Genomic DNA, 16,830 nt, shown 5'->3' on the forward strand with positions numbered 1-16,830 from the left:
ATTTGATCTGTAAAATGTCCTAAAAATAGAATATTCACAATGACTACGGTGAATTACCAGTAGGGTAATACTACCTGGAGGATAACGCAGAGATCCTCTTTAGAAAAATTAAATGTGAGAAAAACACAATCTTCTCTTGGAGTATTGCAGAATTTTATTACAAAACAAACACAAATCTCAAAGTACACGTATAAAAACAGAAATGATTCTGTACATTCAACATTCAAATCAACTTTTCTGCATTGATTTTGTGCCCGTTGATAGTTTTTTTTTTTTTTTAAACATACAATGTCTAAACTTTGTTTAGTTTTTCTAAATAGTTTCTATCAACATTCAAGTCTTCCCATTTATTAGCTTCATATTAAGGCAGCTTAAAACCTTACAATCAAACTCTGAGTCAACTTTATAAGGACTGCTTGTATCTGCTTGTCACCACAGGTCGATCGGTATTCACTCGTATCACATCGGCTTTATTCGTACTTCCTTTCCACTTAGTAGCCCGTACTTCAGGTTACACATTATATGTGTAAAGGAGGTTTTCTTGACTCATCATGGCACTGGCAAAATACACGTTAAGCCACTCCGCCTTGACACCTCGGTTTGCTATGAAGATGTGCTGTATTCCCTCCCAGAACTAAGCTCCCTGTGCTTCAAGAATGTCCTCTGGAGATGAATGAATCTCTCGAATCCCTTTCAGTTCCCTCAGTAACACAGGAGGGCTCAGACTTGGCAGAGATTGTAGCAGGGCACGGGCCTCTCCAGCACGTTGTCGCCATCCACCTCGAACACGTAGTCGCAGCGGTGTGTGATCAGAGGCGCGTCGGACATGGCCACGCTCTGATTGCCAAACGAGATCACGGTGTCTCTCTGGAGGGAAGAAGACGGCGGTATAATAGTTACTGAGGTCGACTGTTTTTTTTAGCCAAGATCTACAGAGGAGTTCAGGCTGGTCATAATAATGAACAGAAACAAATCTTACCCTTTCCTTACTGACAGAAGAACCAGCAGAAGAATTGGCTGCAGCAGCTGCTGCTTTGTCAAAGTCCTTTTTGCACAAGTGCGCCATAATCCCAGCTGCCAATGCGTCACCCAGAACGTTGATCATCGTCCGAAACCGATCGCTGCAACGCCAAGCGAGAAAAACCTTCACTCACTGCCCAAGCTGACGCCACCTGCTTCTTTTTTTTTCTTAAATCGTAGGTCAGACTTACAGAACCCAGTCGATGGCCACAATCAGGGAGATGTCAGCAGGCGGTAACCCCACAGAGGTCAAGACTATCACCATGGTAACCAAGCCTGCTTGAGGTATGCCAGCTGCCCCGATGCTAGCTGCTGTTGCTGTAATACTGATGCAGGGGACAAAAAAAACAGATGGAAGATGTTAGTTGGTTCTAAACAGAACAACTGGTAGGACGGTGTCCTCAGTGTCCGTCCTCACCTAATAGTTACCAGCTGGCCAAAGTCCAAGTCGTACTCATTGACCTGAGCGATAAATATGGCTGCCACAGCCTCATACAAGGCCGTCCCGTCCATGTTGATGGTGGCTCCCACCGGCAGGACGAAGCGGGCGATCTGCCGGTCCACCCCGCAGTTCTCCAGGAGACACTTCATTGTGATCGGAAGTGTGGCTGAGCTGCAGAGAAATACGGCCAGTCGCGAATTAGATGAGTTTGTCAAATTGAACTTCTTCAATTTTAAGAATGGATCAACAACGACTCTCGCACCTGGACGAAGTCGCCAGAGCAATGACGAGGGCTTGCAGCAGGCCTCGGATGTACGCAAAGGGGTTTTTGCGGGTGAAGAAGTAGTAGAAGAGAGGCAGCAGGATGAGGCCGTGCACGAACAGACCAGCCAGGACGGTGATGAAGTACATGCCCAGTTTCTCTCCCAGGTGGGCTGGGTCGTGCATGTCCAGGATCTTTCCTGCGACCAGGAACACGATGCCAAAGGGGAAGTACCTGCAAAGAGAAGAGAGGAAACCTTGTTTTCATTTGATTGATCAATCTAAACACAAGGAAGCATCTACTGATTACAAAGCAATTAAAAGTTGATTAAGTGCCAAATCCTCTCTGGTATTGTAGAGAACAACATCCCCTCCTTTTGTTGGTGCATCTTTTCATCATCTAAATTTTTATGTTTTCTCAGACAGGTCCCTTACCAATACATAATGGCGCAGAGCAAAAGTATGATCCAGTGCTCTTGTTTTCTTGCTTCGTTCTTCTATTTTGAAGACCACAAACTACATAATTGTACTTGTGTAATTATGTAAAAAATAAAAATTTGCGCTTGTTTGTGCTCAATATTTCTTTTTCAGTCTTGTGTTTTTTTAAAGTCCCTAAAAATCTTACTGAGTATATGAGTTACAATGTAGCCATTTTGAAAAGTCATCTGCTTTTCCACACTTATTTTTTCATTATTGTCATAAACTGACTTTGTAACTGTTCACTACGGATAAAATTAAGCTTTGTCTCCCCCTGCTGGACATTTAATAAATTGTATTCTGCCTTGGCTTCACTTTAGAGTTTGCCGATTGTACGTCATTTAAAAATAGAGCTGAAAAATTTAATGAAAAATAAAATGCAACACACAACTAACCAATGAATTGTGTCTAACATAATTTCATTGATGCAGATTCAAATGCACATTTGTGACAGTGATTAAAACAGCTCATTTGTCAAATGGACTCCACATTTGGACAATTTTGTCTTATTAGGCTACTTCATGCTGACACATCTTCACTTTTTTTCAGACATACACCCTCTTTGTATTTCCTCAGATTACCTTTCCCTGATTTTAAAATGGGGTTGATGCTCTGAAACATAGAGATGTGACAAAAACAGACACATTTTGCAAGAACCCTTTTCAAATCACTGTCTATTATGGTTTAGCACAACATTTCTGAGGGAAATACCAAAAATGTCAGCGAAGACGAGAGTCTCTGGGACGTTGCCTGGAAATAATTAAGGATGATCTTTCAATGTGAACAAAATATATAAATCCATCAGTACCGTTTTAATCCTAGCACACCAAAGTATTTAGCCTTTTTGCTACTAAAATACCACGGCATCATCTGCAAAAAGTATCATCCATAAAAGTTTTCCCTCAAACGCAGACACTTAAAGCAGTGGATTACCGAGTTTGCCTTGAAACAATCTGACCGGGCCGACCTCAACCTCATGGAGCACTTCTGGGATTAACTGCGACACAGACTGAACCAAACCTTTTCATCCAGCAGAGGTGGCTGACCTCGCTAATGCTCCTGCGGCCGCTGCCAGGTCTCAGAAGAGCAGAGGCTGTAATAGCAGATTAATGCTCGCGGCTTTGGAATTAGATGCTTGTAATCACACATGGATGTGGCGCACAGGTGGATGTGATGTTCTGCGTTGGGGTGGAGGGGAATCTGCTGGCCACAATGCCAACCACAACAAGTTAGGTGAATTGAAACTAATCTTGTTTCCAGAAGTCCGTCTTCGCCATTGTTGCATTTCTAGCAGGATTACGTGTGAAGCCACGAGGACTGCTCGGACATCTCTGCTCACCCTTCAGCCATTTCTTTGTTAGGATTTAATTCTCAACCTAATCTGGCTCCGCCATGTGATCGGCGGGATGTTTTTAGATGCATCAGATTGTCAGTAATCGCTCTTTTTTAAGAGATCGCATGTGAGTGAAAGTACAAACTCACCACATGGCCGCATTAATGATCTTCATCACGCACTCGTTTATGCACTGGCACACGTTGACCAGCGGCAATCCACGTTCGCCCATCTTCCCCAGCAGCAGACCTGAGATCAGACACAACGAAGACGCATTTGTTGGCAGTCAGCAGATGTTTCTGCTGTTTCATGAGTGTATAAAAACATTTTCAGGTTTTCTTTTATGGTGAAAGACAGGATTTTTTTTATTACTCTTCAAAATCAGAAGTTTGTATAAATCAAGACTGAGATGCCTTTAAACAGTTTGAGATATCCCAGATGATGATGTCATGCTCAGTAAGCTACTTAAAGGTTAAATCACACGATTTAACTTTGATGTGGCCAGGCATGTGAATCCTAAGGCGGCACTTCAAACACACTGTGTGACATCGTGGGAAAATAAAAAGAAGAGTGTTGTGGATCCCCAAAAAGTCTGGACCATTTCCAAGAGCCCCCCAAAAAAGACATTTATCTGTTCAATTAATTCCCATTATAGACACAATGTTCAAAAGAGGTCAAACTGTTGAGGAAGAAGATTCACTCTCTGTACCACATATGGACAAAAAGACCTTCAAATGGACAATGTCTCCAATCAAATCAAGAATAGAGACGACGACAGCAGCTTCCTGGCTAAAACTCCAGAAACGAAGCCTGGGGAAATCACTTAAAAGGCAATTCGACAACTAATAAAATCTCTGTAAAACTCTTTTGCTGTTCTTCTGTTTACCAAATAGTGGGACAATGAGGAAGTAACAGAGAAGATATCAAACAGTTACAAAGAAATGCCACAAAACAACATATTTCTAGTAAAATCTTAGATTTATAAGTTACACCATTGTTTCTGATCTCTTTTTTCCCCCTTGATTTTGGTTTTAGTTTGGAGGTGAATCTCTTACCCATGGTGGCTGAGAAGATGACAATCCCCAACACGTTCATGCCTTTGCTCGTACTGGGAACGATTTTATACTTGATGTCGGGCGCAGGAGTGATCTCCAGGAAAACAGGGTGGCCGAGTCGAGGGTTGTGATAATCAGGCATGACGTAGACAAAGTTGGCCTGAGACTCTTTCTCGTTGGAGCTCTGCACACTTGGCACCAGGTCCGTCCGGTACTGAAACAAAAATAAATTTAAGATTTAAACTTGGTCGACGTCATCTGACGTTAGTTTCTGAGGTGGCTTGTGTTTTTTGCCTCTCACCTGCTGAAATGTAGCTTCAATTAGATTTGATGGGATCATGTTCCTGGAGAAGACAGAAAACATAAAACCACAGGTTAAAACGCTGTAAAACTTGTTTTTAGTACACTTACAAAATAAGATTTAAAAAAAAAAAATTCTGGCAAAACACATGAGTCAGTTGCATTTTCTTTTCTGTGTGTGTGAGATTAAGATTATGAATCTTACATTAGAAATGCATATATAAATGCAAGGGTTTTGTAATTCTAAAAGCCATCTGCATATTCTGTTTGCAGATGTAAAGCGATATATGAAAAACACATTTCTTCTTTAAACTACAATCTACCATAAATATTAAAGTAAAAACGACACAGACTTGGCAGGAGTGCCATCCTGCTCCTCGAAGTCGAGTTTTTGTAGATTAATATTTTGCTTCAATTACATCAAGTCTTTGACTGGGCCAGTCTAGCACATAAATATACTATGCCTATGCTATGCTGTGCTAGGATAGGCTAGGCTATGCGTTTGCTTTTCCAAACCGCTCCATTAACAATGTGTTTAGGTTATTGTCTTGCCGGAAGGTGAAAGGGTTAATTAGGTTATGAACCATGTGTTCAACGTGTTTCACCATTCATAGTTTTACATTTAAAAAGTTTTATTTTGGTCCTATTAGCATCTTTTTCCTCATTTGCTGGGTTCCCTACAAACCTTGTGGCCAACTGCAATCCTGACTCTTGGTGCCCCCTTTGCCCCTTTTACTTATTTATACTTAGATTAATTTAGTCAAATGTGAACTCTGTTTTTTTCCCTGACGACAGCAGAACAAAGGATCCACTTAAATTACGCCAAACAGCAGTAAGAGGTTTACATCAGCCTGTCCTGGGACTGCATTTATTTATACAGCAGGCGTCAGAGGCCTCTGCAGCTACGTCATCAGACACGTAACGCGGCTGAAAAGTACAAACCGCACATCTCTGCAGTATAATTAGTTTTAAGACGAGGGTATTAGTCGAGCCGGGCCTGGAGAGCTGGGCCGTAAGCCGGAGCACGCTGTGACTTCTTTCTCCCGTAGTGAAGCTGCGCAAAGAGCTTCTGGGAAGGTTCAGGCTTAGCAGATCACAAATAATTGCCCTATTTTTAGACCAACTGCAGCGTAGAAGTGATGCTGCAGTTATTCTTCAGGAATTATGTCTCACTCCTTTAATGACGCTGTGCTAAAACGGTCAGATAACCAAGATATTTTACTGGATTTTCGTTTAACTTCAATTCAAATGTGCCACCACGCTGTTTTGGCGTACCATCTTTGAAGGAGGCGCTCGCAGATGTTTTAGGGGAAATCCCATTCTCTGCTTTCCTTTAACCTACGGTTCTGTAAACTATAATGGGAGGCGAGTTTGAATCGTGTTCTGGTTTCTCCCTGTGAATGCATGGCTTCTCTCTGGGTACTCCAGCTTCCTATTACAAGTCATAAACTTGACTGCTAGCTTAACTGGCAGGTTGCTAGCTTTACCTGTGTGCAGGTTATTTGTCCTGTGTGTCTCTCTGTTCATTAACATTTTCACATTTTCTTGCATTATAGCCATAAGAATCATTGTACCTACTGCATTTACGGAAATGCAGTTTAAAAAATGCATGGTTTGATTTCAGATTGCATAGGAATCTTCTGTGAACAGCAAATTTTCAAGTCTGGCCACAGATTATCAATTGTATTTAGGCATGGACTTTGACTAGGTCACTCTAACACACAAAGAGGCTGTGGTTTAAAATCTTCCATTGCAGCTCTGGCTGAATCTTTTGAACTCCTCATCTGTCTGGATGGTTTTGCATCCTTCTACAGTTTTCTTTTTTCTTTTTACAGTGATTGTATGTCATCTATCTTCCCGTGAAAACTGAACATCTTTTCCCTGCTCAGGAAACAAGGTTCACGCCACGTTTCAAGGTGTTAAAGTGTTATTTTTCGGACTAGATCGTTGTCTTCATGCCTTATTTCCACATTTAAATCGGTATTCATGAGAATGTTTTTTAAACCAAGGTTTTGTTTTTGAACTTCATTCACAAGGATCGTATTTTTCAGGTTCATACAGTAAATAATAGCCTTCCCATCGACAGATTCTCATGAAGCCTCTCCTCTGCTTCTCTGATTAATGCTCTCTGAAAAATGCTAGCAGTAAAAGGTTAGTAGTTGTTGGCATATTCTTTATTTTTTCATGGGTGGGATGACTAATGTATGGGATTTGTAGCTTAATTTTGGTTTAAACATATTCACTCTGTGTTCCTCTGACTTCATGATGTTGTTTATTCACTAATGTTCTCTAAGAAACATCAGACATTCACAAAACAAAACAAAAAAAAAACGAAAAGAGAAGTGGAAACCATTCCACTTCACACTGGAGCGGTACGCTGTACTCCATTGCATTATCCCAGTTCAATATATTGTTAATTTAATGTGATTAAACACTTGAGTAATTGAGTAACGAGTCATTTTGCAAAGCATTAGGATCACTGCCTACTTGAACAAAGTTGTAAAACTTTGCTGACTACTAATCTGCGCTCGTACCCTGCTCACAAAGCAACGTCATTTCATTTCTGAGCAGTTTTTTCTGTTTGTTTTTTTTGAACGTGTGAACGCTGACCTGATGAGGTCGAGCAGAGCGTCGGCGGAGGTCATGACGGGGCCCGTGCTTCCGTGGTGACCGTCTTTCTCTTGCCCCGTCCCCGGGTGAATGATCAGCACCAGGACGATGCCCACAATCACGGCGATGAAGGTTGTCCACAGGTAGTACGTTATCGTCAGGACACCCAGGCGACCGCTGGCCTTCGTGTCCATGGCCGACAGGCCAGACATGAGACTGGATGGGAGATTAGAAGCAATGAGATGAAACGTGTCATGTTCTTTTAGCTTTAACTACTTTCTATTTGTCAGCTTTTTTTGGGCTGTTTTGACTGCAGATTTTCTCTCATGCTGTCCGTTTGAAGCTCAACCGTTAAATCAGTTGTGTTCGCTTCACAATTGACAGATTTAACTTTGTGAATATTTTTAAGCTAAAATCAAGATTGCTATCTGTTATTACCAACAACCAAAGACTGCAGGTGTAATTTCGGCAAACAAAATACCACAATAATCGTAGCTTTTCAGACGATGTTGACCAACAACTTTATCTCATGTAGGTTTGGACCAACGAGTTTAACAGGTTCTTACCTGGAAGTGATGAGAGGCAGAATTAACATCTTCAACATCCTCATCAATAATTCTCCAGGGAAAGAGAAATAGATCTTTGCCTGCAAACAGGTCAGACAGAGTTAGGTAAATAAAGCTTATAATAATTGCATTTTAGAGATTTTTTTTTAATGTATTCTGTGCCGTGTAAACAAACTTGATTGATTCATCGATAGCTCCCAAGCGCTAACCCACCCTGAGAACAGGCTGAATACTCAAGTATGTCTAATAAAACAATTGAACAGATGTACAATAACTGAACTAAACATGAAGACCTGTGATATTTAATTTTGTTTAGTTTAATCTGTAGAAAGCAGATGAATTTCTTTATTACTGCATCATTCATTCTGTTTTCCTCAGAACTTTTTGTTAACCTATTAATCGTGATGTATCTCTTTCGTTTTAAGATACTTCATCTCTGGCAGTTTTTTTCTTTTAAATTGTGGTTACATTCTTTGTTTATAGCATTTAACACCCCCTATTTACCACAATAATACTGCAATATTAGGTAGTTCAAGAAAAAGCTAAGGATATTGCAATGACAGTTTGACTTTGCATTGATTCTTATGTAATTACTTGTTCAGTCAGTAAGCTTCCTTCAGTCTGAAGGATTTCCTTGCAGAACCATTCTGGTTGTGCGTCAATAAGTCAGTTCCTGTCCAAAAGCATTAAGCTCCTAAGAATACCTCACCTTACCGTGACCAGCAGTTCAGAACAAGAAATACTGCACAGACCAAGCAATGAATATCTGCTTAGTTTGTGCATATAAAATTAATTTCCAGTTGTATATCAGGTAAATAACTTAACAACAAAAATAATTACATTAAAGAACAACTAAGTCAGCATCAACGTGAAAATAAAACCATCCCTTTAAAACTGATATTAAGCAGAAAAAAAACAGATTTAATACTCACCCATTATTTGCAATAATTGTGATGAAACTAAACCAATTTTTTTGAAGAGTTTAAGATCAGAAATTCTTCTGGATCACCGATTGTGAGTTAACGACATGCACATATTTATATAATGTAATGTTTTATAGTAATTATAGCCATTTAAACTGTCTCTGTGTGTTTTGAGATCTGACCTGACCTTCTTGTTGCCGGTTGCGCTCACTTGCATAACTGACTTTCACTAATTCCTCAGCACAGTTTTACAGGCGCTTGTGCTCTTCTTTCACACATTTCCCAATCTAAAATAGTACTTTTATTTATTTTTGTTTTTAAAATCTGATACTTCTTTGCTTATTGATGCTGATTTTCCCTTTTCTCTTCCCCGTTCGTACCTGCGTAGAGAGGTTGAACGTCCTCAGGACAAATCCAAGAACGCAGCCGGTGATGACGGCGAACACGGACAGAGTCAGCAGCCCGTTCCTTTTACAGTAGTCCTTCACGTACTCCCTGACTTTCACTGACAACACGCGTTTAAACAGCTTCTTCCACGTCTCCATCCCTGCTTCAGGCTCGGTCCTCAGCCCAGCCGCGGGCCCCCTGCCCCGCTTAGAGTCCACTGACGGCCGAAGGCTCTCCGAGGGCCTCACGGTGTCTGAATGTGTCCCAACAGGAAAGTGAGACAGGGGACAGAATGTGAGCCTGACCTGATGTGGGTCCCGCTAAGCACTGAGGAGCTCATCCAGTCTGAGGGAGGAAGTGTCGGCTGACAGATTCCCGGTAAAGCATTGGCTAAAAGGATTATCCCTATCTCCCTCTAATAGAGGTTCCTTCACAGCCACAGAGGCTTAGTGGAGAGGTTAAAGGAAAGACAGCAGCACCAATTAGTGCCCCCATTCATAGCCAGTTGCAGATTATTGGTACCCACCTCCAAGCCTTCCCATTCATGAAACCAGAGCCCAACTCTATGACGCCTTTAAGAAAACCCAAAGCTTCACTTACATTGGCGTGACTTACTATTTTTAAGGTTCAGAAATTACATTTATGTTAACAATACACATCAATATTTAATGAATGATTACATATATCTGGAACTGACCTTCAGAAAATGAAGAAATGCGTGTTTTTCTACAATGTCTGTTATTATAAAGTAGGATCGAGAGTGGCGTCCAAATGCCGCAACCGCAGCTTGCCTTTGTTCGCCGCTGTCCCAGTTGTCGGTCTATTTCTGTGGCCTGTTTGCATGACTTCTTAACTCTGCAGTCAACCGACGTCTGCTGACGTCTCTGATCCAAGCAGGGATGCCAACATCAGCCTGTCCTGCCTAACAATGGCCGCCCACGTCAACTGTGAACAATCCAATAAAACCTAATCTGTGCCTTGGAGGAACATGACATGGAACAAAACCAGAACGATGTCCTTTAAAGACATCAGTACTTTCTTGGAAAACGTTTATTTACCCCCTTCCACTGACCAAATGGAGGTTTATTTAAAAAATGTCATCTAAAACATTTTAAAGTGTGTTCAGTTCGACAGCTGCTAGCATAAATTAGCATACCTGCTAGGACTGTAGCAAAAATTATTTTACTCTTGATTCTATTTGGCAACTTCAAAAAACTTGAATCAGTCAAATATGGGCTTCAGGGTTAATGGCAACTGTGGTAAATATTTGTACGCAAACTAAAAAAAAAATTACATTTTATTGCAGTAACATAATCTGGCACGGAAAGAGAATTCAGTGGAGCAAAACCCACAGTAAAGATATTTGTTTTTGATTAAACCATCAGAAGCTAGAGGTTTACCTTATGTTCTAAATGAATTTTGGAAAATTTGGTCTGAATTAATGTGAAATAATAAGAAAGAAAATATGTCATATTATACAGGGTATGTCTTAATGTCTGGTTTCAGTGAAGCTACTTGCCTCATCTACACAGTCGAAACAATAATTATAAAATCACAAAGACAGAAATCAGGGGTGGACGACTGCCCATATTTACTCTGCCACTGTTAGCAGGATGATAAGTGACGTAAAACAACAAATCTTTCAAACATTTGACATCTATGTCAAAGACAACAAAGTGCAGAGAAGCAGCGTCTCTCTGGTGGTGCTTAAACTAAATCAGAACTGCAGGCTGCTGTAAATAAGAGGAAAATTAGTGTTAAAGATTATTTGATTTGAAACAAAGAAAATTATAAGGTATGCCCTTAACTGACTTTAGTCTCTGTCAAAAATCAAAATTAGAATAAAAATGGCATGAAGTGTTTTGCTTTATTGTGATAGGTTGAGGTTTTAATGTGTGGAAAGACCATTGATAGAAGAAATATTAAACTAAGAAACAGATGCTGAGGTTTCATCTCTGTGTTCAGTGGTCTGGATCAGAGTCTGTTCAGTTTCTGCTCTAACAGCTCAGAGTGTCTGCAGTCTGACTGAGGGAGGTTATTGTACGGCTACTAATCACTGTGAACACTGGGCCATTATGGACACTCTTACAGTAATAAACTGCAGCATCTTCAGTCTCAACTCCACTGATGGTCAAAGTGAAGTCAGAGCCGCTTCCACTGCCACTAAACCGAGATGGAGTTCCTGACTGGAGTTTTGTGACTTGATATATTAGATTTTTTGGAGGCTGTCCTGGTTTCTGCTGATACCAGAACATACACTGACTACCAGAGCATGTTCCAACAGCTTGGTTTGTCTGACAGTTCAGTCTGACAGTGGATCCTGGTGTAACCGTCTCCACTGCAGGTTGAGTCACAGTGATCTGAGCTCTGCATCCTGCAGACAAAAACAAATCCTTCATTTGTCAGCAGAAAGAAAGGAGAGAAAAGGCAGCAGCACATCATGGTAGAAATGTTGCTGAGTGAATGAACCTGTAAAGCAGCAGCAGGTCAGCGTCCAGATGAGGATGGTGATGAGGGTCATGGTGCTTGTTGCTTCTGCTGGCTTGACTGACAGATCTGAGTCCTGCAGTGTTGAACTCACAGGACTATAAACCTTCTCAGTTCACTGGAGGATCAGCTGACCATGCAAAGCCTCCACTCTATGGAAATCATCTCTCTGCTCTCAGACAAACAGAGACACTGAACCAACACTAATAGATACTGGATTTAAAACTCTCATCATCTTATTGGAAGAGAAGAAAATAAAACAGAAACAACATGAAGGATTTTCACTTCTTGGATTAAAATATTTTTTTGTTTGAAACACAAGGATAATTTTCCTCTTTTTCTAAAACTCATAGGTAAATATATTACTGTATATATCAATGTAAGTAGATATTTTTTAAAATGGGTATATGAATTAAATTGCATTGAAAAATGGTTTTAGCATTTAAACATAATAGAAGCTGAATTGTTAAACAGTGTTGCACAGGATGGGAAGAAACTTTTACTTTTCATTGGTGATAAAATGAAAAAATTCTCCTAAATTCTGAAGCAATTTAAAGCTGAATTAATGTTGGATGATTTGCAGATTAAATACAGTTTAAAATGGGATTTTTATCACTTTAAAGACATAATTTCAGCAGCTAGATGTCTCCTGACAGTGCAGGAGGTTTTTGTACGGCCTCTCAATGAGTTTGTATCACTGTGGTGGACTTTTGGTGGAGGAACCAAACTCGTCGTTAACTGTAAGTACCAGAAAGTTTTTCTTTGTTGCAAAAGTAGCAGAATTTAATTTTTTGACTTTACTAATTCATTTTCCATCAAAGTTTCTTCATTTTACTTGATTTAAAAATGTAAATGTGGACATTTATAACTGAGTTTCACAGAAGTTTGTGTTGCTCCACAACTGTAAAAATGTCTAAAACAAACAACCAGTAAAACTTATCAAGAGAAACAATAAAATGTACAGTTCAAAGGTATTTTATAAATGTTTTGTATAGTTTAAGTTTTAATTTTTCTAACATCAAAACTAACATTTTACTTCTTTTCACTGTTTTCTGTCTTTTCTGGGTCATTTTACCTGTTAATTAAACATGTTTGTGATAATTTCTTCATTTTTAAACTTTAACCTGAATTGGTGTCAAACTGAACTAATATTTAGAGAGTAAACTCAGAGCAGCTTCGTGTTCATGGTTCATTTGTTTTCCATGTAGTTTAAAGGAAGTGAAAGAAACAGATGACGACATTTGAACTGTTTCCACTTGAATGTTTGGTCTCTCAGTTTAACCAAGAGAAAATCATCTCAGCGATTGGTTATTCAGAGTCTGGTGTGATGAAGATGTGACGAGTAGTGATGAAGAGTGAAGCTCTGAGGCGTCTTCAGCAGCCTTGGTTCTCATGGCTGCGTCTTTTCTCCCCCTCTCTCCTGCAGTGGGTGTGTTGCGGCCCACCCTGACCGTCCTGCCCCCCTCCAAAGAGCAGCAGCAGCAGAGCAGCGTCACACTGGTGTGTCTGGCCAGCGGGGGCTTCCCCTCCACCTGGAGGCTGGGCTGGAAGGTGGGGGGCAGCAGCAGGTCCTCAGGGGTGTCCAGCAGCCCGGAGGTGCTGGGGGGGGACGGCCGCTACAGCTGGAGCAGCACCCTGAGCCTCCCTGCAGACCAGTGGAGGAAGGCGGGCTCAGTGAGCTGTGAGGCCAATCAGAGTGGACAGAGTCCTGTCACTCAAACCCTGGAGCCTGACCGCTGCTCAGAGTAGAGCTGCAGCTCCATGGCTGGAACCATCATGGTGTCATGTTTTATTCACAAACATCACTTTTCATGTTTCATTCGTCTTCCTTATGTTCTCTCATGTAACTTGGAGTAAATGGATTGTTTCAATAAAAGTGCAGATTTATGTCAATCACTGTCTTTGTATTTATTGTTGTGTTTCAACGTTCATGTTCTTGATCAAACGTCGTCTCATCTTCATTTCTTTAAAGTTTATAAAATGTTTTAGAAACCTGCACATGTAAAAGCCTTTAGATAAAAACTAAAGACTCTTTAGTGTTTGTGAGGCAAAACATAAGAAAACTTATTAATAATCCTTATTTATTAAACAAATTTCAACATCTGTGTTTATAAAATAATCTATAGTTGGTGATTTCATCCTTAGATATTTGATGGTTTTGCTTGGTAACTTCTGTGATGTGTTCACTGAACCAGTTCTCATCATTTCTCTGCACCTGCAGCCTTCAGTCAGACTGAAGGAGGTTTTTGTACGACTATAAATCACTGTGTGAACACGCCACCACCATGGTTACCCAGACAGTAATAATCTCCAGCATCTTCAGCCTGAAAACCACTGATGGTTAAAGTGTAATCAGAACCAGATCTACTGCCGCTGAATCTAGATGGAGTTCCTGAGAACCGACTTGAAGCCTGATATATAAGAAGTTTAGGAGGCTGTCCAGGTTTCTGCAGGTACCAACTGAGATCAGGACCAATATTAGAACTTCCTGTGGCGCTGATGGTCACAGTCGCTCCAACACTGACTGACTTTGATGGTTCAGACTGAGTCAGAAAATTATTGGCAGATGATGCTGAAAGGAGAAATGAGCAACGTTAAAGGAAAACAATAATAAGTACGAGTTCAAAGAAAACTTGATAAATTTAAAAGTCAGTCTGACCCTGAGTGAGAAAACCCAACACAACCATCAGAGCTACTGGAGACGTCATCCTGATGCAGGTTTCAGTGTCGGAGCTCAAACACACTTTGGACTTTCTGCAGCAGAAGAACTTAAAGCTTGAGGAGCAGCGAAGCATCGAGATCATGCAAATCCACACCTGCTGAGATGAAACAGGAAACATAGAGATGATTCAGCCAACACTTCATCTAGTGACAATATTCAGTTTTTATTTCAACTGAAGATCAAATAAAGTATTTATTGATTCTTCATGTTGTCACTTTTAATAATATTTCTATGCTCCCTAAATGTGATGTGTTGTTTTAAACTAAAACACACAAAACCAGCAAATATTTGACATAAAATAGATCCATACATTGAGCAACATAAGGTTTAAATCTTTGTAATGTTACCTGTATTCATGTTTCAATGATCCTCATTATGTTTCTTCTTGGTATGTTAAGGTTATCAAAGTGACTTTGATCTATTTGGATTTGTGCTTTAAAAATGTCTTTATTATTTATAATTTAACTTTACACTGTATAGGATGCAGAACCATTCTATATTTTCCTTTAAATCATATTTTTAATTAATGTTGATATTAAATGTACAAAGAACAACAACCTGAACACACATTCTGAAGAATATTATAAATTTTGTTTGTTGAACAGCTGATCAAATTCACTTCATTGATGTTCTTCAATAACCACTAAATTAAATAGATTCTCATCATTTTCCTTCAAAAGGCACCAGGTTCAACCACATTACAACTTAAATTTTAAAGTTTATATTTTAATATGAAACTCTTGTAACTGATTGGCCATTCTAGTGCAGAAATGATGTTTAATTAGAAGAAACTTGTCTAACTTTGTGTTTCTACATTCCTGGATATTTTCTTGCTTATCATAATCCAGACATTTTGCAACAACTTGATTTACTAAAGATAGAGACATTTTAGAAAGTGACCTTAATGTTTTGATAAAATGATTAAAAACGTGAACAGTTAATAAAAAGAAGATGGGATAGTCACTTATTTTTTATTTACAACTTTTGAACTCCAGAACACAAAATAGAAAGATAAAATTAAAGAAGTAAAATAAAAACTGACTTTAATATTTGCTGATTGGTTTCTTGGATCTTAGAGGAAAATAGGTGAAAGGATAACAACCCAAAACAATAATTCACATGTTTATTTGTGCAGACGTCATGAGGAAAAGGTTTTAAACCATCAGAGTTTTGCAGCTGTTCTGTCAATAAATAGAAATAGTGATATATTTACAGGATGAAGACATAAAATAGAGGGAGCAAGTCTCTACTGGAATGACAGGAGGTAGAAAATGTGTTGATCTGTATCAGTGAACAAAAGGAAGTTTTCTTTAAATGTAAAAATATTTGCAGATTTATTTACTGTGCCAGTAAAAATTATTTGTCAGAGTCAAAATGTTTTCTTTACTTTCTGTTTTTATGTTATCATATTGTTTTCTTACATTTTAATCTCCTTGAGTTGCACTAGAGTTTCCAGTCATCTCTGTGTTCAGTGGTCTGGATCAGAGTCTGTTCAGTTTCTGCTCTAACAGCTCAGAGTGTCTGCAGTCTGACTGAGGGAGGTTTTTGTACGGCTACTAATCACTGTGTGAACACAACGGCACTATTTACTACATGGATACTTTTACAGTAATAAACTGCAGCATCTTCAGCCTGAACTCCACTGATGGTCAAAGTGAAGTCAGAGCTGCTTCCACTGCCACTAAACCGAGTTGGAGTTCCTGATTGAAGCTTTTTTACATAATAAATTAGGTTCTTTGGAGGCTGTCCTGGTTTCTGCTGATACCAGAACATGCCCTGGTCACCATCAGACCATCTGTGCACAGCAGGATTTGTTGTACATCTGATAGTGACAGTGGATCCTGTTGTAAATGTCTCCACTGCAGGTTGAGTCACAGTGATCTGAGCTCTGCATCCTGCAGACAAAAACAAATCCTTCATTTATCAGCAGAAAGAAAGGAGAGAAAAGGCAGCAGCACATCATGGTAGAAATGTTGCTGAGTGAATGAACCTGTAAAGCAGCAGCAGGTCAGCGTCCAGATGAGGATGGTGATGAGGGTCATGGTGCTTGTTGCTTCTGCTGGCTTGACTGACAGATCTGAGTCCTGCAGTGTTGAACTCACAGGACTATAAACCTTCTCAGTTCACTGGAGGATCAGCTGACCATGCAAAGCCTCCACTCTATGGAAATCATCTCTCTGCTCTCAGACAAACAGAGACACTGAACCAACACTAATAGATACTGGATTTAAAACTCTCATCATCTAA

At 39.8% G+C, this 16,830-nt stretch overlaps 2 protein-coding genes across 2 annotated transcripts in view; one reads left to right on the forward strand and one right to left on the reverse strand.

Annotated features, from left to right (window-relative positions):
• The window catches only part of LOC148152795 (immunoglobulin lambda-1 light chain-like), a 36,661-nt gene extending 22,907 nt beyond the window's left edge, over positions 1 to 13,754 (forward strand). Inside the window, exons 3-4 of the mRNA XM_088002378.1 lie at positions 12,568 to 12,601; positions 13,288 to 13,754. Coding sequence (XP_087858504.1) covers positions 12,568 to 12,601; positions 13,288 to 13,610 — 357 coding nt within the window. The 3' untranslated portion in view covers positions 13,611 to 13,754. The remainder of the gene's footprint in view (positions 1 to 12,567; positions 12,602 to 13,287) is intronic.
• On the reverse strand, positions 721 to 9,952 carry slc1a8b (solute carrier family 1 member 8b). The gene is given in 11 exon segments (XM_088002379.1): positions 721 to 867; positions 980 to 1,121; positions 1,212 to 1,346; positions 1,439 to 1,714; positions 1,716 to 1,958; positions 3,683 to 3,782; positions 4,589 to 4,802; positions 4,890 to 4,932; positions 7,499 to 7,714; positions 8,065 to 8,144; positions 9,368 to 9,952. Coding segments are annotated over 11 exon segments (1,761 nt in total). The 5' UTR covers positions 9,533 to 9,952.
• Positions 13,755 to 16,830: the final 3,076 nt, after the last annotated feature.

This window comes from Poecilia mexicana, unplaced genomic scaffold, assembly GCF_051168715.1.
Source record: "Poecilia mexicana isolate PSO_F unplaced genomic scaffold, ASM5116871v1 scaffold_22, whole genome shotgun sequence".
Classification (NCBI taxonomy): Eukaryota; Metazoa; Chordata; class Actinopteri; order Cyprinodontiformes; family Poeciliidae; genus Poecilia; species Poecilia mexicana.